We start from the raw sequence: 22,543 nt of genomic DNA on the forward strand, positions 1-22,543 counted from the left end.
GTCAGCTCGAAGTGAGAGAGAGAGAGGATTGACCCGGGGTTCGTTATATATACTAAGACACACCCCTATACCCTGTGACAACTCCTCCATGCCAATGCCCAGTCACGTGACCCTACCCCCGACTGCCGAGGGTTCGTGTAGCAAGTATGCTGCCACAGTATTGTATTATCTAATTTCATTCACTAGCATGCAAACTAATTTTGTCACCGTACCTTGGTAAACATGACAAATAATAAACTTAAGGGTAAAGAGGAAAAGCTGTTAAATTAGTTAAGGGTGCAGGACCTGCACCATTGTGTTGACTGCTGTAGAATTTCACATGTACATTTCTCTTTAAGCAGCACAATTTATTTAACTGGCCATCCTAAAAAAATCTTTCTTAACACACATGAAGAGATCTGTAATTGATTTATTTTTCATGAAAAGAATATACAGTTATCCGTCATCATTCATATTGATTTTCTTACATTGGATCGACAATAATACTTAACATATCTGGTCACCGATGAGCTTTAAAGCAATACCGAGCATCGAAGGATGCACTCGGTATTTATACCTTATCCAAATTTATGGATTAGCATGATCATCTTAATTTCACAGGGTTGTTAAATATTACAAAACGCTAAATAATCTTACTTACAGGATGCTTATTTAAAAGCAGTATTGCTACTAAGTCTAGGATTGGAGGCACGGTAGTGCAATGGTTGGCTTTGTTGCCTCATAGCTCCAGCGAGCCAGGTTCAATCCTGACCTCAGGTGCTGCCTGTGTGAAGTTTGCCTGTTCTCCTTTTGACTCAGCTTCCAGAGGTTTTGGTTTTCTCACACATCCCAAAGATTGGCAGCACGGTGGCGTAGCGGTAGAGCTACTGCCTTACAGCGCCAGGGACCTGGGTTCAATCCTGAATAGGGGTGCCGTCTGTATGGAATTTGTATGTCCTCACCGTGACCTACGTGGGTTTTCTCCGAGATCTTCAGTTTCCTCCCACACTCCAAAGATTTGTGGGCTAATTGGCGGTGTAAATATAAAAATTGTCCCCAATTGTATGTCGAGTAGTGTTAATGTGTGTGGATCGCTGGTTGGTGAGGACTCGGTGGGCCAAAGTACCTGTTTCTGCGCTATATCTCTAAACTAAACTCTCAAAGATATGTGGGTATCATTCACTGTCCACTGTAAGTTACTCCTGGTGTCAATGGGCAGGCACTAACGTGGGCAGGCACTATCACCCAAAGTTAGAATGGTCTCCTTAAAGATCAAGTTTCTTCTTCCCCCACTACTGTTATATATATTTTTAAATCTTTTAGTTTAGTATTTAGTACCTTTTAGTATTTGCTCATTTTCCAATTGCCACTGAACAGGGGTGCCCAGGTGGTACAAGTACAGTAGTGGAACTGATATTATGTAGTGTAGTTCGGTCATGCAGTTTGCAGTGTTTGCAACCAAGCTGGCAACAAAATAGTGGGGCAGATCACACTGAGTTTGTCGGTGGCCATAACTCCCAGTCTTCCCTGCAAGTTTTCTGACACCGCACTGTGGCACAAACACACAGCCATGTGATACGGGAGAGGGGATCAGTCTTGTTGGGTTTCCTGGCATAATTGACTGGCAGCTGTGAAGCATGTTGGTAGGCAAGGATGTACACAGGACTACAAAACTCTCAGTTATAGTGGATAATGCTCATTCATCCCTGAGGGTTTGGGACAATGGATTTGGGACCTTCATCCCTAACGTTGTGCTACGTCTATTTTTTTTTTTTTTGGTCTGATTATTAATGGGGATGGGGTGGGGGTGAGGAGTTGGAGTCCAAGAGAGTTAGGATCCATCTAAGATATTCTTTGGGTTAGAAATCTGTTTTTGATTGCTTGCATAATGCATATTTTGAATGCATAATAATCTAGCGGCTCTGCATTGTAATTTATTTCTGAAATTTCTTTGCAGTTCAATACACAGTCTGGGCAATATTGTGACTTTAGGAAAAACAGCTGAGACTGAACTAGTGTCTGCTCCTGCTAAACATCACAAAAGCGACTAGCTGAAATTTTTACATGGCCACCTGAGATGCAGCACTCTATTTAGTTCAGTTTCCTCTACGCTTATAAATCCGCTCAATATATTGCTGTACACATAGATAATTAACTAAGGGAACCCTGCAATCTTAGGGAAGAATAAATAGACTCAAAACAGTAATTAATTTGGGCAACCAGGCATGCACAACATTAGGAGTGGATGGAAGAGTGCAATGTTATTGAAAGCATACTTTATGGAGCAGAACTATGAACCAATCTGTTGGTCTCTTGAACTACGAATATGTGGAAATTTAAAGTTAAATCTGCTTAATTGAAAGTTTAAGAATGGGTGACAATACCATTGCTTCATTCATACATTGACATGGTGCAGACAGGATAAATAATCCCAAACATTCCAAATAATCTAGCACATGGAAACTCGTGAAAGACATTAGGAAAGATGCAGCAGGGTTGGTTTTGTTAGTTGTATCCCTATTGCTGGCCTAAGATCGTGTTGAAGGAACTCATTAATGGGTACGATTATACAAAAGAATCCTGATGGACCTCACAGAGGCCTCCTGACTGATTCTGCACCAGATAACTGCAAATAAATGATATTATCAGGTGTAATCAGTCTGGCTCTGATCAACTATCACCTGAAGTTATCAAAAAATAAATATTCAACCACACCACGAAACTAGTACTGCAATATCAACTTCATATATACATTTATAACTCTGCAGTTTGTCAGCATTTGGGTCAAATCTCAACAGCAGCTAGTGACTTCATAACGGGCGATTTGCAGCAAGGTTCTCACAATTATAAACACCAACTAATTGTCTTTTATCATTAAAATTAACATCCACAAAATAACATAGAAAGATTTGCCTTGTGCATAAAATCTCATTACAGCTAATAAGAACTGCAAAAATGTCACACTGTTTAAAATAGTTTTGCAGACACCGGCCATTAAGCCATAAAGATCTAAGGATATGCAACAAAATGCAATCAAGTCTTTAGTTCAAACTTCTCTCTGGAATCAAGATTGCACTGTACATTCCAATGTTTATTCAGGAAGATCCAGTTTGCCACCTCTGTTATGTTGGATATGCATTGGCATGTCATCTATGAAACCTTTGTTAAAAAAATATTTTGGGAACTTCTCATAAAGTTGGTTGGTTTCCACATTCATTCATGGTTCCTCAAATGCTCCCTCGTGTGGGGTCTATTTTGTGGTCCATGCCTCACTTCAAGATCCACATTTGACTAGAAGTTTCTTGGCAAGTAGGGAAGGGCATATTTTCTCAGTCACAGCAGCAAATTTCCTTAAATTAATCAGAGTAAAAGCATTACATACAAACTGATGGTAGATTCCATCTGAATTTTTTATGCAAATGTACACAAATCTGCAGGCAAAATATATGCCTTTTATACTTAGGGCACATATATTGTATCAATTGTATCACACATACATACAAACTGATGGTAGATTCCATCTGAATTTTTTATGCAAATGTACACAAATCTGCAGGCAAGCTGTGTGATTGATACAATATATGTGCCTTTTATACTTAGGGCACATATATTGTATCAATTGTATCACACATATATATATATCTAAGGGCAAAATCCATCAGACAGTAGCATTTTGCTCCAGTTTAGTTTACTGTAACTCGAAGACCTGAAATAAAAACAGTGAACATTTTGGGTCAAAGACCCTTCTTCAAAACTGGGGAATGAGAGGAAGAAATAAGAGTTTTCAGTTGCAGAGAAGATGAGGGAAGGATGGATAGGAGAATGGCCATATATCTTTGAAAGGTGTGTCAGGCTTGCCATAGTGATATAGAATGCTTGAATAGTATTGGGTTGGAAACTAACAGTAATACTGTATGCATTCTGGTTCGTAACATAGTCACTATAATTAACAAATACCAAGATAGACACAAAATGCTGAAATAACTCAGCAGGTCAGACAACATCTCTGGAGAAAAGTAATAGGTGACGTTTCGGGTTGAGACCCATGATATAGTTGGACAAGCCCTGGCTATTGTGCAAGAGGATGGAGAACAACTGCTGGAGGGAAGGTAGTAATGAAATATTGCAAACATAGAGATATTGCTGAATTTATTGAACGGACTATACTGTATTGTCTTTTCTTGTACTATGTCTTTTAGACTATAGACAGGCTCGTTGTCTGGCCATTAGTTGAGCTGGAGAGCCTTGGGTGAAAGTCCAAAGATGGAGACAATGTCCGGCAACTGGGACCCGTTGTAGGATGCTGGAGGTCATGATGATGAATTGGGGTATGAAGGGGAGAGTACAACAACAAATTAAAAGTCTGGAGGATGTGAGATCGTGGATTTGTGAGGGTTGGGGAGAATTTTCCCACTTGCAATAGCCGATTGGCTCCTCTTTGTCCACAAGCAGTGCCTTCCATAGTTGTTGAACTTCCCTAATTTAGGTTACAGTTTAGACTTTAGAGATACAGCGCAGAAACAGGCTCTTCAGCCCACTGAGTCCGTGCCATCCAGTGATCACCCCGTACACTGGCACTATCCAACGCACTAGGGACAATTTACCATTTTTTAAACTCAAACCTGTACGTCTTTGGAGTGTGGGAGGAAACCGGAGCTCCAGGAGAAAACCCACGGGGTCACGGGAAGAACATACAAACATAATACAGACAGCAGCTCTACCGCTGCTCCATCATGCCACCCAAATGGGAAACTAGTTGGGGTTGCATTCAAACCTCTGAGAAAGTTTAAGGCAAGGGGAACTTGAAAAACAAATATTCCCCTCCCTCTTCCCTCACTCACCACCACTCAAAATGGATTGATGATTTGTGTGTGCATCCACAAATCATCCTTTGTCACCACACACTCATAGAAATATTGGATTGGCATTGTGATTGGATATTCAGAAGGCGTTGTGATTGAATTTCCCCTCATGCAGACACTGAGGAAAGCAGCAGGATGCTGATCCAGCACACTGAGTGGTGTGACAATTACTGCAGAATGAAACTTTTTGTACTGTCAGATTCAGTGCCGCTCATGGATTCCAACTGAGTACTGTCAGGGTAAGCAGGTCCTACGCCTTCTCTACTGAATGAAATTCTTAGATCTTCCACTATTGGTTTCTCCAGTAAAAATCAAATTTAACAAAAGCTTCCTAAAGTAGGTTGCCCAGTCCTCACATGTTACAGACAACCCTTATCATTCCTTAATTCCTTCTCTTTCCTGCATTACACTCCAGGTTTAATCACAGGTTTTTGTACAATCCCATTCACTGAGCTACAGTCTTCCTAACCATACTTTATTGGATACTTGAGTATTAAGATATGAATCTAATAAATCCAAGCAATTGTTTCAATACATCTCAACCAGAATGAACTTACATGCTTGAGGCACTGTGAAGTGACTGCTTTAAAACTTAGCACCTGCAGAACACAAGCAGAAAATCAAATCACTCATCGTTCAAATGTTTCCTGACACACAGTAGACATCCTCCCCAGTTTGCCCGACTCACAGTATGTACTGTATATACATAGACACTCAGATTATTAATTCTCATGTAAATAACTTCAATACAGGTCCACCACTGATTTTCCAGCACCTTAGGTTCCAGAGGCTTGCTGGATTATCAGTTTTGCTGGACCAACTGAGGTCACGGGCTCAGAGAGGAGTCGAACAATACCAGAACCATCTACCTAGGCCATAGGGGTGGAGAGTGCGGGATACCGGCCCGCAAAGCTGGCTTCAGAAGTGGGCTATGGGAATGGATCTGCCCAAGTTCCAGAACCCCAGCCACTGAGGGATAGACTCGACCCACCGATCGGCCATAGAAGTCCCGATGAGGTCTAGATCGGCCTCCTGACCCGGTAGAGCTGCCACATTTTCTTCGGGGGGGGGGGGGGGGGTTCAAGTGCACTCTCGTGATTTTGTCAGGATTAAAGGAGGTGCCGGACTGTTAGCTGCTGGAAAATCAGTGATGGGCCTGTACGTGATTAATGTGGTATGTATTGAACTGCAGCAAAGATGTTGAGAACCACAATGGGTGTGCTGCATGCAGGAGGGGCCAACAGGAGAGGGAAGGTCAGAGCAAATGACTTTCCCACACTATAGGCCCACTGACCAGGGTGTCACAGGGAGACTGCGACGTGAGATGGGGTATGAACAAGAAGCAATGGGAAAAAAAAAATGTTGATGTTATTATTATTGGGTTTACGATTTTTGGAAATACTTTAAAACAATATATAATTTCAATCACTATAATAGTTAATAAATGTGGTTGTATATGATAGAGCAAAAAAAGAGTGCAGAGGAACTCAAGGGGTTAGGCAGCCTCTGTGGAGGTAAATGGACAGACAACATTTTGGATCAGGATCCTTCTTCAGACTGATGGGGTAAAAGTGAGAAAATTGGTACTGGGAATGAGTGAGGAAAATCTGGCCTGTGCTGGGTGGATACAGGTGAGGCGGGATAATTGGCAGATGTGCAGGATGTGTGATAAATGTGGGGTTTACTATGGAAATTTATAAATAAGTGATTTGCCATGTTCTTGGCTATACACTTTATTGCCTTTCATCACAGTGAGGAATGTGGAGGAGCCACTGTGAACGATGTTTATATTAAATGTTTATGTGGCTGCGTGTTTTGTTGTTTTTTTTTGGTATAACTATGGCAAATCAGATTCCTTGTGTAATTTGCATAATTTTGGTTTCATACTTGGCTAATAAAATCAATAAAATCAATTACAATATACATTTAAAGTAATTTTTTACTTCAAACTGTAAGATTGAAACACCTTCAACATGTCATTTATTGGGTTTATCAGTATTGGATTGTTAAATTGAGTTTATACTGTAGCTGAAAAGATCCAAAAAGAATATAACTACATTTAACTAAATATAGTGTTGCTGACTTATATGTGTTTTATTGTTTAGCTACTAATTATATGGAAATTAATTTAAAATAATATGGAATTGTGGAATTTTTTGTTGCTATGAGATTGTGTACACTATGTGTAATTACACTTTTGAGAACCATGCCTGCTATGCGGTAACAATTTTATTGTAGCTGCAACTACTGTTAGCTGGGTGTTGTTCACCATCATTAAACACTGCTTGATGGCCAGCATGTTCATTTGCAATACTGAACAGCAATATTAAGATAGAACCCACGGGCAACAATATAATTGATCTCATAGTCACATATCTGCAGGAAATCTAAATTAATAATAGGGCTAGTCACAAATTTGTGTTTCCAAAGAACATATATTTGGAATGACAAACAAAATTAATTTGCGCAGTCTTCCCTTGACTAAATTTGCTCTATTCGATATAATTATCCTTACTAGCAGAAGGAACACGAAACCATGACTTGGCTGCCTTGATGCTCATTAATACCTACTCTACCAGTCCAAGTGAACTCAAATTCTAATAAGAACAGTGAATAAATTTGTGCAGCCCAGTTCATTGGCATGGTTACCTTATAGTCAAGTCAATGGAACCAGAGTATTTCCATTTAGAAACATAGAAATTAGGTGCAGGAGTAGGCCATTCGGCCCTTCGAGCCTGCACCGCCATTCAATATGATCATGGCTGATCATCCAACTCAGTATCCCGTACCTGCCTTCTCTCCATACCCCCTGATCCCCTTAGCCACAAGGGCCACATCTAACACCCTCTTAAATATAGCCAATGAACTGGCCTCAACTACCCTCTGTGGCAGAGAGTTCCAGAGATTCACCACTCTGTGTGAAAAAAGTTTTTCTCATCGCGGTTTTAAAGGATTTCCCCCTTATCCTTAAGCTGTGACCCCTCGTCCTGGACTTCCCCAACATCGGGAACAATCTTCCTGCATCTAGCCTGTCCAACCCCTTAAGAATTTTGTAAGTTTCTATAAGATCCCCTCTCAATCTCCTAAATTCTAGAGATAGGTTGAATAAGTTAGGTCTTTATTCTCTGGAGCGCAGAAGGTTAAGGGGGGGGGGGGGGACTTGATAGAGGTCTTTAAAATGATGAGAGGGATAGACAGAGTTGATGTGGACAAGCTTTTCCTTTGAGAATAGGGAAGATTCAAACAAGAGGACATGACTTCAGAATTAAGGGACAGAAGTTTAGGGGTAATACGAGGGGGAACTTCTTTACTCATAGAGTGGTAGTGGTGTGGAATGAGCTTCCAGTGGAAGTGGTGGAGGCAGGTTCATTGGTATCATTTAAAAATAAATTGGATAGGCATATGGATGAGAAGGGAATGGAGGGTTATGGTATGAGTGCAGGCAGGTGGGACTAAGGGAAAAAAAAAAGTTGTTCGGCACGGACTTGTAGGGCCGAGATGGCCTGTTTCCATGCTGTAATTGTTATATGGTTATATGGTTATAGTATAAACCAAGTCTATCCAGTCTTTCTTCATAAGACAGTCCTGACATCCCAGGAATCAGTCTGGTGAACCTTCTCTGCACTCCCTCTATGGCAATAATGTCCTTCCTCAGATTTGGAGACCACACCTGGAGTATTGCGTACAGTTTTGACACCCAGGTCTCGCTGCATCTCCCCTTTTCCTAATCGGCCACCATTTAGATAATAGTCTGCTTTCCTGTTTTTGCCACCAAAATGGATAATCTCGCATTTATCCACATTATACTGCATCTGCCAAACATTTGTCCACTCACCCAGCCTATCCAAGTCACCTTGCAGTCTCCTAGCATCCTCCTCACAGCTAACACTGCCCCCCAGCTTAGTGTCATCCGCAAACTTGGAGATATTGCCTTCAATTCCCTCATCCAGATCATTAATATATATTGTAAATAGCTGGGGTCCCAGCACTGAACCTTGCGGTACCCCACTAGTCACTGCCCGCCATTGTGAAAAGGACCCGTTTACTCCCACTCTTTGCTTCCTGTTTGCCAGCCAGTTCTCTATCCGCATCAATACTGAACCCCCAATACCATGTTAATTTGTTTCCAATTAACATCTGGGCTTTGACATAAACAAACCTTCAACTTTAAAAAACATTTGAACACGGTATGGTCTGTTTGATATAAAATGGGACTTAACTTGGGAGTTATTTGTTTACTTTTGATGCTACTTCTATAGATGTTAAATTTCAAGCATGCGATTTTTAATGTCCTCGAGGAAAATAAAATGAAGCAGAGCAGCATCTTGTTTCTTTAACAAATGAACTGTAAAACTGTTTATAGGCACTGGCGCACACAGGAGTCTTTTCTCACCCATGATAGCATAGGATCACAATATATAACCGGCGGCTCATCTACGATGATCAGACTGGCAAAGTGCTTTGCAGCCCTTTTATTGAGCATTGATGGTTCTGTGGAAGGGAAGAATTGCCAGACCAGCTCTTTCTCTGTGTTAAATATATTCAGTTTATGTTACCTATGTAGACAATGTTTCTCGGTTGAAAGACCAGGTTTATGTTTCATGTGTTGGAGCAAACTGGGAATAAGAGTACAATTGAACTGACTGTTTATATTCCATAGAACACAAAGTGGCTCTTTCTCAGTTTTGTTCAGTTTAGTTTAGTTTAGTCTAGATTTGTTTAGAGGTACAGTGTGGAAACAGATCCTTTGGCCCACCAAGTCCGTGCCGACCGGCGATCTCCGCACCCTAACATTACCCTGCAATCCAATTACAATTTACCAAAGCCAATTAACCTATAAACGTCATTGGAGTGTGGGTGGAAACCAGAGCACCTGGAGTAAACCCAATCAAGTCACACGGAGAACGTACAAACTCCATAGAGACACGCACCCGTAGTCAGGGTCGAAACTAGATCTCTGGTGCTGTAAGACCCCGGGTGCTTTTTTTATTCTTAAAATCAGTGAAAAATAAGTGTTTGGCTCTTAAGATTCATCAATAAGGCTTCTGTTGCTAAACCATATCTTCGTGCTTTCCACTTTAAGGGGAACAAAACAAATGTCTGTAGCTGCTTCACCCAATGTGATTTTCACGGGAACGCCCTTTCTTAAAATAAGATTTTCTGGCTGCACTTTAAGAATTACACATACCGAGTAATATTAATCTTTCTTGCATTAGTTCCGAAATTAAATACAAACCCATCATGTTTCCTAGCATTGTTATCGAACAGATTTAACACTGAGATTAATCTGGAAACGATCCAGAGCCCATTAATCTATTTAATCCACATAAACCCCAGGCCTACATAGTCAACCATACGCACCGTTCATTTTGGGATGTTTGCCGTACTCTTGAACTAGAAATAAGGAGGAGTTAGACTGTAAGGAGCTATTCGACGTCGAAGACAATGATATAGCTTGGACCAGGGGCTGCAGCTTCTTTGTATTATTCGTTGCCGTTCTGCTCCAATCTACAAAACAAACCATAGCATTTTTAAATAATTGACCAATGTATTGCTGCTTACCTTTATCCATCAAAATTACCACCTTTTATGTTTTACCCACGTTCATTTGGATATTTTAAACTCAGGGGGTTAGTTAATGTTAGATCAGTGCCTGAGTCTGCATCTCTCCCCTTTGATCCTTCGGTTAGAGAGACATGTTACAAGTGGGAGAATCACTGTTGATTGTATTATACTCAAAGATCAAAACTACTCAACTGACTCTAAGAAGTGAGCTTGAAAAAAAATAGCTGAAGATCTAGGCCTATGAAAATCAGACAGGAAATGTTTTGAAAGCCTAGGTGCCAATTTTGATTTATTCTAGCAGAGGTTCCTAAAATTTATTTTGGAAGACCTCAGTTTGACGTGGAACCTGAAGGATGCCAAAATGAAAGCAAAACTTGGTGGTTAACAGTTTCACAGTTGAGATTGAACAGAAACAGTCACCACCAAGGCGCATCCTAAAGCGGATATCTATTATTCTTACGCCAGAGAACCCAATCAAAAGGGCTTATCTCCTGAAACAGGCTGGTGCTTTTGACAGCCAGGGCTGTATCATTGCCACAGCAGCTCCAGACCTAATTTTAAGGCCAATGCAAAACCAAAAAGACAGGCAAATCAGCCCAAAAGACGTGGAAGCAGCTCTCAATGCTCAATAACCATTTGTGAATTTGCGGTCTTTCTTCCTAACCAGATTTTCAAAACAACTTTAGACAATAGACAATAGGTGCAGGAGTAGTCCATTCAGCCCTTCGAGGTAGCACCGCCATTCAATGTGATCATGGCTGATCATCCCCAATCAGTACCCCGTTCCTGCCTTCTCCCCATATCTCCTGACTCCACTATCTTTAAGACACTGTTTTTGGCTGATTGAATGAAAAATACAGTCTGAAAACAAGCCCTTTGGCCCACAGAGTATAATTTTTACCCAACTCTGAAACAGCTTCAGCCATTTTACTTTAGAGGTACAGAATGGAACCAGGCACTTCAGCCCAATGAGCCCATGCTGAGCATTGATCACCTTTTCACACCGGCTCTGTTATTCCACCTTTTTATCCACTCCCTGCACATTAGTGGCCATTTACAGAGGCGAATTAACATACCAACTCACACGTCTTTGGAATATGGAGGAGACCGGACACCTGGAGGAAATCCAGGTGCTCACGGGAAGAACGTGCAAACTCCATACACACAGCACCTGAGGTCAGTATTGAACCAGGGTGTCAGTCGCTGTGTGACAGCATCACTACCATCTGTGTTATTGTGCTGTTTAATAAAATATAACCTCTTCAGTTAGAAGGCAGAGAACTGATATCAGTGAAGAATACCCCACAATCAGGGCTGCCGTACACAGGAAATAATCAATCCATTGCTCAACATGCTTTCTCGGATGAGCTTTCTATTTAGCTTTTTATTCTCTTTCTAGCCTTTATTATTGTATAAAGGCAGGAATTAGCTAAATCATTGATGGCATCCTTAAAATTGCTTCACAGTATAAATTCAGGTGTTAATCCAGGTGTGAGGAATGCTTCTCATAAACTAGTTCTTCTTATTTACATGCGGTTAATTGGTTAATAAGAATTATTTCACTGGTTAAACTTGATGCACAATATTTTCTTTACGGTGATTGCAAAGTTCAACTGATGAACTAATGGGCTTGGTTTGTCGCACTGCTACAAAATTACATAAAGGGCAAGCATTTTCTGGAAGTGATAAGTACTGTATGATTTTTGGCTACAGGAATGCAAATCTTGACATCACTGGTAATTATAAAAATGATGCCAAGCTTGAAGCTGAGCTTTGTCTGTGCTCCTGAAGATATTAAGTTCAAGATTTTTCAGCAATTAATTTGAAATCTGTGACAATACAGTCTTCAAAAATATTAGTGAACAAATCATGTTAAAAGTGTATGGGATAGGGTTTAAATAATTTATATCCAGTGACACACATGCACACAAATACACGCACAAACACAGACATACACTCACATACACAGACATACACAAACATACACGCACACATACACACACACACACAAATACACAGTCATGCACACAGACACACACACAAACGCGCACGCACACAGACACGCACACATACAAATACAAACACGGACATACACACACACAGACATGTACACACAGGTACACACACACACACATTCCCCTCGTGGGGGTTACAAGGTAGTTGTTGAACACTAATCGATGTGACCACTCTCTGAGTTTATTATCCGAGTTGCTTTTGTACCTGAATTTTCCGCCAACCTCAGCTTGCCGCAGCATAGATACCTCCTCCACTGTTTCTGAACATTTTCTTTGGATAGGCAGTGAAAAGCGAAGATAAAAGCTCCTGTGCAAAAATAAAACATAAGGTAGTTAGCCTCTTGTCTGGTGACCAGCCGTGAATGACTTGGTAGCATTCTTTCTGCTTACGTCTCCTTGGCACGCAAATTACACGATTACTGAGAAGCGCGGAGGGGTATGTAGTTCCGCCCCCACTTCTACTATCAGCGCGACATCGTGCGGGGCTCCGAAATTTTTGTAGCAAACAAAATCTTCGCGCGCGCCAACGGCCTGTCGCGTGATGAAGGCCAAAGTGGGGGCAGGCCCAAGACCCTTATCCAAAAGTAGGGATAAACGGGTCCCTGTCAGAATGGCAGGCAAGGAGGGCAATGGGGGGAGTGAACATCTAGGGAGCTAAGTGATCCCACTTTCAACAAAGGATTGGTGTTGGGGAAGATGGTGGAGTCAATTATTAAAGTACACATTTGAATAGCAGTAAAAGGATTGGTCCAAGTTGCAAAGTTCGGTGCTGGGAAGGAGAGCAGCTAGTTTATCTGGACTATAATATATTAGTAAAATTAGATGGTATTTAGATGATGGGATTAACAGTAACACTAGCAAATTTGCAGATGACACAAAGCTGGGTGGCAGTGTGAACTGTGAAGAGGATGCGAGGAGGTTGCAAGGTGACTTGGACAGGTTGAGTGAGTGGGCAGATTCATGGCAGATGCAGTATAATATAGATAAATGTGAGGTTATGCACTTTGGTGGCAAGAACAAGGAGACAGATTATTATCTCAATGGTGACATATTAGGAAAAAGGGAAGTGCAACGAGACCTAGGTGACCTTGTACACCAGTCACTGAAAGTAAACATGCAGGTACAGCAGGCAGTGAAGAAAGCTAATGGCGTGTTGGCCTTCATAACAAGAGGATTTGAGTATAGGAGTAAAGAGGTCCTTCTGCAGTTGTACAGGGCCCTGTTGAGACCACATCTGGAGTATTGTGTGCAGTTTTGAGCTCCTAATTTGAGGAAGGACATCCTTACTATTGAGGGAGTGCAGCATAGGTTCAAGAGGTTAATCCCCGGTATGACCGGACTGTCATATGAGGAAAGAATGGAAAGACGGGGCTTGGATTCATTGGAATTTAGAAAGATGACAGGGGATCTTATAGAAACATAAAATTGTAAAAGGAATGGACAATCTAGATGCAGAAAAACATTCCCAATGTTGGGGGAGTCCAGAACCAGGGGCCATTATAACATTAATTGTCTATTTTACCATCTTTAAACTGCTGGCAATAAAGGTTACTTTATTGAAGGATAAAGTAATTGAAGGATTCCACTTCAATTTATTACTTGTTACAACTGCTTGCTAACATTGTGTTTCATTGCATAAGAACATTTCGGAACCCCCATCCTCCACTCCTGACATTACCACAATGGCTCTGCCATAAAGTGCTTTGAAGCATTGGCAAAGGGATGAGAAAAATGCAATATAAATGCAAGGCCTGGTTTATGCTGGTATCTAATTGGCACACATGCTCATAAATTCATATTCATAAGTCATTGAAGCAGAATTAGGCCATTCAGCCCATTGAGTCTACTCCTCCGTTCAATCAAGACTGATTAATCTTTCCCTCTCAACACCCATTCTCCTGCCTTCTCCCCGTAACACTTGACACCCTTACTAATCCAGAATCTGTGAATCTCTGCCTTACAAATACCCAATGACTTGGCCTCCACAGCCGTCTGTGGCAATTAATTCCACAGACTCACCACCCTCTAAATAAACAAAACCCTCTTCTTCTCCTTTCTAAAACTATGTCATTTGATTCTGAAATAATGTTATCTACTCTACATCAGCCCAACTATGAAAATCCCCAGCTTTGATACATTGAAACATAGATTACCAATTAATCTCTGGGGTTACAAATAGAACTGAAAACTTTGTAGGGTTCAATGCATCTGTTTTGAAAGGACATCAATTATACCGGTGCCCAAGAAGAGCAAGGTGACGTGCCTCAACGACTATCGATCAGTGGCACTAACGTCGGTGATGATGAAGTGCTTTGAGAGGTTGATCATGGCGCAAATCAGCTCCTAACTCGACAAAAACCTAGACCCAATGCAGTTTGCCTACCACCACAACAGATCAACGGTGGATGCGATCTCGCTGGCTCTCCACTCCGCTCTGGACCACTTGGACAACAAAAACTCATATGTCAGGCTGTTATTCATTGACTACAGCTCAGCATTTAATACAATCATCCCCTCCAAGCTGGTTACCAAGCTCTCCGACTTGGGTCTGTGCATCCCTCTGCAATTGGATCCTCGACTTCCTCATTCAAAGATCACAGACTGTTCGTATTGGTGGAAATGTGTCAGCCTCGATAACATTCAGCACAGGAGCACCTCAAGGCTGCGTGCTCAGCCCCCTGCTGTACTCGCTCTATACTCATGACAGCGTAGCCAGTCATAGTGCGAACTCCATCATCAAGTTCGCTGACGACACCACTGTTGTGGGACGTATCACTGATGGGGACGAGTTAGAGTATAGAAGTGAGATCGACCGACTAACAAAATGGTGCCAGCACTATAACATGGCTCTCAACACCAGCAAAACCAAGGAACTGATTGTGGACTTTGGAAGGGGTAGGATGGAGACCCACAGTCCCGTCTATATCAACAGGTCGATGGTTGAAAGGGTCAAGAGCTTCAAATTCCTGGGCGTGCATATTTCTGAAGATCTCTCCTGGTCCAAGAACACTGATGCAATTATTAAGAAAGCACATCAGCGACTCTACTTCCTGAGAAGATTACGGAGTCGGTATGTCAAGGAGAACTCTCTCGAACCTCTACAGGTGTGCAGTAGAGAGCATGCTGACTGGTTGCATTGTGGCTTGGTTTGGCAACTTGAGCGCCCAGGAGCGGAAAAGACTACAAAAACTAGTAAACACTGCCCAGTTCATCATTGGCTCTGACCTCCCTACCATCAAGAGGATCTATCGCAGTCACTGCCTCAAAAAGGCCGACAGCATCATCATGGACCCACACCATCCTGGCCACACACTCATCTTCCCGCTACCTTCAGGTGGAAGGTACAGGAGCCTGAAGATGGCAATGTCCAGGTTCAGAAATAGCTACTTCCCCACAGCCATCAGGCTGCTAAACTCAACTGAAACAAATTTCTGAACATTAATAGACCATTATCTGTTTATTTGCACTTTATCTGCTTATTTATTGATGTGTGTATGTATTTATATAATGGTATATGGACACACTGATATGTTCTGTATTCATGCCTACTATATTCTGTTGTGCTGAAGCAAAGCAAGAATTTCATTGTCCTATCTGGGATGCATGACAATAAACTCTCTTGATTAATTTCATCAATAATTTTTATTTTTACTGATGAAACAAGGTAGGGTTGAAGGAAAGGCTGTGGGCATAGAGGCAGTACAAGTAATGTTTGGAATAATAATATGTGGAGCAGCAAACATTATTGAGGTGCAGTGGATTGACTCGAGGACGAAGAAACATGTCCTTCAAGGTTAACTCTACCCAAAGGGAAATTGCACAGAGGACTAGATTTAGCGGACAAATCAAAATTATGAGGTACTTTGCTAACATGATCAGAATTATGGTGCTGTCCCTTAAAACCCAGACTTCCCCCACCAGGAACCAATGAATCATTACATCTTGATAACAGAATTGGGTCCAATTCACAGTTACTCAGTTGTTGATGAATAAAGATGAATACATATTAATACATACCTTGCAACGTATTAAAGATGGCAAAGAGATACATAAATGGAATGTTAACTGGTTCCCATGCAAAGAAGGCAAATCCCCAGGTTATGCCCAGCAGGAAGGTGAGGCCCGCCACACTTTTCATGTCCTGTAACACGTTCCTCTCTGTATTTTTATGCTGCTTCTGGTTTTTGATCCGGCAAAATTGAATCATCACGACAATAAATATACTGACGTTCAGGAGGAACATGACACAGAAATAAGCGACTACAGCAACATAGAACGTGGTGTCATCATTGATCCAACAGCTGAAACACAGAAGAAAAGCACACCTTAAATATAAGAAAACAGGATTCAATACTGTCAAACATCTCCTTTATTTGATTGACCAATAAAATTATGTCTTCATACAGTAAGATGACCTAACCATCTTCATAGCAACTTTATTTCACACTGAGCTATATATATTAAGATAACTAACCAAAGGTTTGGTAAGAAGGTTTTAAATATTTTTTAAAGAATGTACTGTAGAAAGGAGTCTAGCATGATCTAATATAGGTGATGGTAGAACTTACAATGTGGAGTGGAGTAAAGAAATGACAGAATAAACACAGAAAAACATAGAAACATAGAAATTAGAATTCACTCATGGCTGATCATCCAACTCAGTATCCCGTAATTTCTATACCCCCCTCCTGAAACTTCATAAGATCATAAGTGATGGGCAGAGAGTGAATTAGAAAAAATTGGCCCCTTTATCCTCAAGTCTACTCTGGGAACCATTCAAGCCTCATGGCTGATTGATCTCTCTTCTAATTCTAAATTTACCCCTCTATCAATCTTCTAAATCTCTAGAGAGTATAAACCAAGTCCTAACCTCATTCTCCAGCCTCCTCGCCATAATCTCCGACACCTTCATAGAATTCACAGAAGACATAAAAAAAACATTTGGAAATATTAGAAACCCAGTGACCCAGTGAGAGTAAGGAACAGAAGGAAATAAATATTAGTAAAAAAAAAAGAGACTTGTGAGGTTCAACACCCAAGGATCTGATGAACTGTGCGCTTGAGAACCAAAAGCCTCTTTTGCTACCATATCTCTCTGCAATATCACTTTCAGGAGAGTCAAGAGTCAGGAGTGTTTTATTGTATTATGTCCTGAAACAGAACTTTGTGCTTGTACTCCTTGATTCCTCTGTTCTACACACTGCCATGATTACTTAGTTTAGTTTATTGTCACGTGTACCAAGGAAAATCTTTTTTATGGTGTGCTATTCAGTCAGCAGAAAGACTATACATGATTACAATCAAGCCACCCACAGTGGCAAACAAGATCAGATACTGTATATTACATGGTAAGAAACTAGAGAACTAAATTTATTAATTCCCCCAAACAAATATTTAGTTTTAGTTTTAGTGATGCAGGGCCCACCGAGTCCACGCCAACCAGTAATCACCTCGTACGCTAGCACCATCCTACACACTAGCGACAATTTACAATTTTTACTAAAGTCAATAAACCTACCATCCAGTATGTGTTTGGAGTGTGGGAGGAAACCGGAGAAAAATACAAGGAGAACGTACAAACTCCGTACAGACGGCACCCATAGTCAGGGTTGAACCCGGGTCTCTGGCACAGTAAGATGGCACCTCTACGCCGCTCTTACAATATATATTGACAAGAAATCAGGTTCCTGTTTTTGGTTGCATTCTTTACTCAGGTCACTGTAGCCAATAGGTTAACCAATATTAGGTTTGCCTCTCCACATTCCAGTCTATTTCCCAGGCAAGGTGCTTGTTGCCTTCCTGGACTACATGTTGTTAAATTGCAAATAGGTGTTTAATAAATGTGCTCATGAAGACACTGCATGTGGTAGATAGAGGAAACGTTTCACAAGAAAGGGCGTAATGAATGATTAGATGTTTCCAATGTGAATTAATTGGTCTGTCCAGACTGTAATCATTGGAGTGGCAACGGAAGGTAACGCGTTTCCTTCCTCAGGCAGAGTCACTTACAATGTGTCATAGGTGGAGTTGGTGTTCTTGTCATAATCTCCAAGCCCATAGTTGTTTGGGCTAATGATGAGGACGATGGCAATCACTATAATGGGAATACCTATTTCAGACAGAAAAAAAATTACAGTCGTAAAGGTGCTTATAAATACCAGTTGTACAGCTGTAATCTACACATAAACCTTGCTATATATTACACCATGAGCACTTCCTCAATTCAGTTTAGAAATAAAGTAAGACAAAATTCTGGAACATTTATTATTAAATGTATTGAATCATGTTATAGGGCGAGGCAATGGCACAAGAGTTGGTGTTACTGACTGCCAGTGTTGTCTATGTGTCTGCTGCTTCTCCCTGCGAATGGCTGGTTTGGTTTCCTCACACATTCCCAATGTTGCACTGGTGAGTAGGGTTATTTACTACTGTGAATAATGACTAGTATAGGGGTGAAAAGGGAATCAGTTTGGACTTGACGGGCATGTGAGACAGAATAGGTTGCAGAGAAATAAATGTGGGTAATGGGATTGATGGGACTGCTCTGAGAACTGGCATAGACTCAATGGGATTAAATGGCCTCCTTCTAACACAAAGGGTCATAGAAACATACACCATAGAAACAGGACCTTTGGCTCACCAAGTATGCACTGACCAATTTATCATTTATACTAATCCTAAACTAATCCCATTATTTTATTATTTCCACATTCTCGTCAACATTCTCCAGACTCCATCACTTCCCCAGACTCGAGGGGCAATTTACAATGGACAAGTAACCTGCCTACCAGAACAACTGTGGGAGTGGAGGGAAATTAGGGAATCTGGAGGAAGCCCATGCAGACTTCACAGAGGGAACATGTACATTCTTATGGACATCGTTTGAGGTCAGGAATGAGCCTGGGCCTCTAGCATTGTGAAGGAGCAGCACTACAAGCTGTGCCACTGTGCCGCCCATTCTATCTTTGGATACTATGTTGAAAGAAATGACAGGGTTATCTGGCAACTGAATTGTTCCTTACTGTGCAAAGCTATGATAAAGTTTGGTAAATGTTACATTTAAAAAATATAAACCCATTAGCTGTGAAAGTTGGCACCAGCAGTTGTGTGCTCATTATAATGGCTGCATCATCCTCTTCAGAGAACCGACGTTACAGGGCATCAGGTTGAAAGGTTTTGTCGAGTGAAATGTGCGTGGGGGTGCAGTGAGAAATGAAGATTGATCAATCCCAATGAAACTTAATCCAAACTTGTCAGGTTTCACAGCAGATCTACAATGGACAACGGATACTAAAATACACAGAGGTCATGGTGATTTTAGCTGTGTCTTGACAGAAAGGTGTCAGTAGCACAGTAGGGAAAAATACACTGAGCAAGTTTTCCAGCTCAATTGGTTATTCAATGTGCCCCACACAACATGTACAACCAGGCCATTGATGAGGAGAATATTTTTCAACTACATGATTGTGAGTCTTTGAAATTCTTTCCTTACAGATGATTCTGGTAACCAATTGGTGACTATCTTCAAAGCTGAGTGGTGGATTATCTGAAATTCAGTGAATTCTATGGGAATGGAAAAATGAACTGTTCTACAAGATTAGCCATACCTTTGCTGAATGGTGGAAATTATAAAGGGGACCAAAGGCCGACCTGTTTCTACTGCTTTTGTTCCATCTATCTTTTGCACATCATACAGAGTGTAGGAATTAACTTCTTTGTAACACAAACTAACATTTTTTTGCAAGATAAATAGAATGACTTTGAAGTGACATGAGAAATCATTACTTGTCATAGACTCTAAGTGTTATATATGTTAAGCACTTATTCAAAGAGATGCATGACAGCAATGACGTCAGCCATGACTGATTAAGATCTGACTTTACAAGCCCAGTGAAGGATTTGCTGATTGCAGCATGCAAGAAAAACTAGTAAAAGAGTCTGCTCCTCAACACACTTTTGTGGCAAGAAGCCAGCTTGAAAGTATTAGCTGTAGGATGAATGATTGCAACTGCTTCCACTAGTAGGTGTCTCGACTTGAAAATACATGAAAGTCATATCTGTGACATGTAACCTTGACCTTGAATAAATATGTGCCCAGAAAATTAGTGCCCCAAAATAGTAGTGTTTGGTGGTTGCTGTAGAAGGCCACTTGCAACTGTTTTTGTCACTTTTTCCATTATACAAATTTGACTCACAATCCTTAGATGTCTCTCCAAGGTAGATAATCTGAAAAGGCATCAAGGCCTGAACTATGATTTGGAAGGGAGGCTGGGTCCGCAGTCAGGGAAGTTGGGATGTCAGGCCTTTCATATGACGAAAGACTGGATAGACTTGGCTTGTACTCGCTAGAATTTAGAAGATTGTGGGGGGATCTTATAGAAACTTACAAAATTCTTAAGAGGTTGGACAGGCTAGATGCAGGAAGATTGTTCCCGATGTTGGGGAAGTCCAGGACAAGGGATCACAGTTTAAGGATAAGGGGGAAATCCTTTAGGACCGAGATGAGAAAAACATTTTTCACACAGAGAGTGGTGAATCTCTGGAATTCTCTGCCACAGAAGGTAGTTGAGGCCAGTTCATTGGCTATATTTAAGAGGGAGTTAGATGTGGCCCTTGTGGCTAAAGGGATCAGGGGGTATGGAGAGAAGGCAGGTGCAGGATACCGAGTTGGATGATCAGCCATGATCATATTGAATGGTGGTGCAGGCTCGAAGGGCCGAATGGCCTACTCCTGCACCTACTTTCTATGTTTCTAAGTTGGGTTATAACCTGGGATTCGGTCATCGATGGAAGTAAGTTTTATACAGGTGGTGGAACATGAAGATGGAGGTCTTTGCAAAGGAAGAGGGCAAGTGGCTGGGTAAGGACTGGCACCTGGAATGGTCGACATGAGGGGAAATCTCCCTCTGGTCGACCAGAGGGAGAAGCCAGAAGTCTGAAGTCCCACATACCAGGTTCAATAACAACGACTTTCTTACATCTACCATGTTCTTCACCCGAACAGCACAATCCTAATCCTATTTTGACAGTGGAACACTGTGGACCATCTCTTGCACTTCCGTGGATGGACTTTGTTTTTTTTTCCAATAGCGTTTTCACTATTGTCTTGTTTTTTTTTTTTGCACAATAAGCTCTCTGGCAACCTGTCACCCACAATGTAAAAGGGGTCAATTTTGTGCTTGGCATTTTCTTTTTAACAATAAAAACTTTGGAACTTACTTACCCCAGCCAATGATGCTGAATTTCAACATGTATCTGTGCACATACGTGTTAAAAACTTTAACAAGAGCCAGGTACATGTGGAAGGCTTCAAGGCTCATCCATGTGAAGGAAACCAGCAGGAAATAATGGAGGAGTACAGCCACTGCAATACATAGACCATCTATATTGTAGACCGAAATCCACGAATCAATGAGGAACGTCATGTTGAGGAGCAACAGAGCGGCACAGAGATTTATAAGGATTTTTGAGGGATAGTCCCTGCGGAGTTTGCTGAAAGAAGAATGAACTTGGTAAATAATCATTCATTTGCAATCACATTTCCATGATGCCACATTACATAAATTTAAACGAGAGGAAGGAAAAGGCAGAAATAGTTAAATTATGGCACTTCCAACTAAATAAATCTCAGTAATGGGAATGTATTTGTCAAGTAAAAGAACAATATAAACACTGCACTAAATTCTGCAGTCACTGCAAAATTCAGAGTTGGCAACTCGTTGAGTGTGTTGTTTATGAAGTGACAAATTTGATGCCAGACAAATATCATTGATCTGAATTACTATGCAGAGGAGTAGATATGTTTTAACAGTAAAAGGTTTGTGGTTTGGGCTTTAGGCAAATTGTTAACAGACATGAAAAGGAGAGCAAGTCTCTGGACTCGTGATTGCTCAGAGGGTTTTCATGTTTTAATGCATGTATGTATTCACTTTGGAGGCACGGCTGGCTGGTTAGGGTACATAGAGAATGCAATGGGGAAGTAACAGTGTTGAGGCCATTAGTGGATCAGCTATGATCTTATTGAATGGTAAAGAAGGTTTGAGAGAGGCATTGACCTGCTTCTGTTTCTTGACACACACTTTAGTTCATATGAGAGTGTTACTGGGATATCAATCTAACATG

The 22,543-nt window shown here is 41.1% G+C and overlaps 1 protein-coding gene across 8 annotated transcripts in view; it reads right to left on the reverse strand.

Annotated features, from left to right (window-relative positions):
* Nucleotides 1-399: 399 nt before the first annotated feature.
* Nucleotides 400-22,543, reverse strand: part of LOC129702883 (adhesion G-protein coupled receptor G2-like) — a 124,132-nt gene continuing 101,988 nt past the window's right edge. For all 8 annotated transcript variants that reach the window (XM_055644946.1, XM_055644949.1, XM_055644953.1 and 5 more), the window contains 7 exons: nucleotides 21,645-21,913; nucleotides 18,431-18,530; nucleotides 16,439-16,722; nucleotides 12,627-12,728; nucleotides 10,203-10,349; nucleotides 5,399-5,440; nucleotides 400-3,329 (listed from right to left, as the gene is read on the reverse strand). In XM_055644946.1, the coding sequence (XP_055500921.1) occupies nucleotides 5,427-5,440; nucleotides 10,203-10,349; nucleotides 12,627-12,728; nucleotides 16,439-16,722; nucleotides 18,431-18,530; nucleotides 21,645-21,913 (916 nt within the window). In that variant the 3' untranslated portion in view covers nucleotides 400-3,329; nucleotides 5,399-5,426. The remainder of the gene's footprint in view (nucleotides 3,330-5,398; nucleotides 5,441-10,202; nucleotides 10,350-12,626; nucleotides 12,729-16,438; nucleotides 16,723-18,430; nucleotides 18,531-21,644; nucleotides 21,914-22,543) is intronic.

This window comes from Leucoraja erinacea, chromosome 13 (assembly GCF_028641065.1).
Source record: "Leucoraja erinacea ecotype New England chromosome 13, Leri_hhj_1, whole genome shotgun sequence".
Lineage (NCBI taxonomy): Eukaryota > Metazoa > Chordata > Chondrichthyes > Rajiformes > Rajidae > Leucoraja > Leucoraja erinaceus.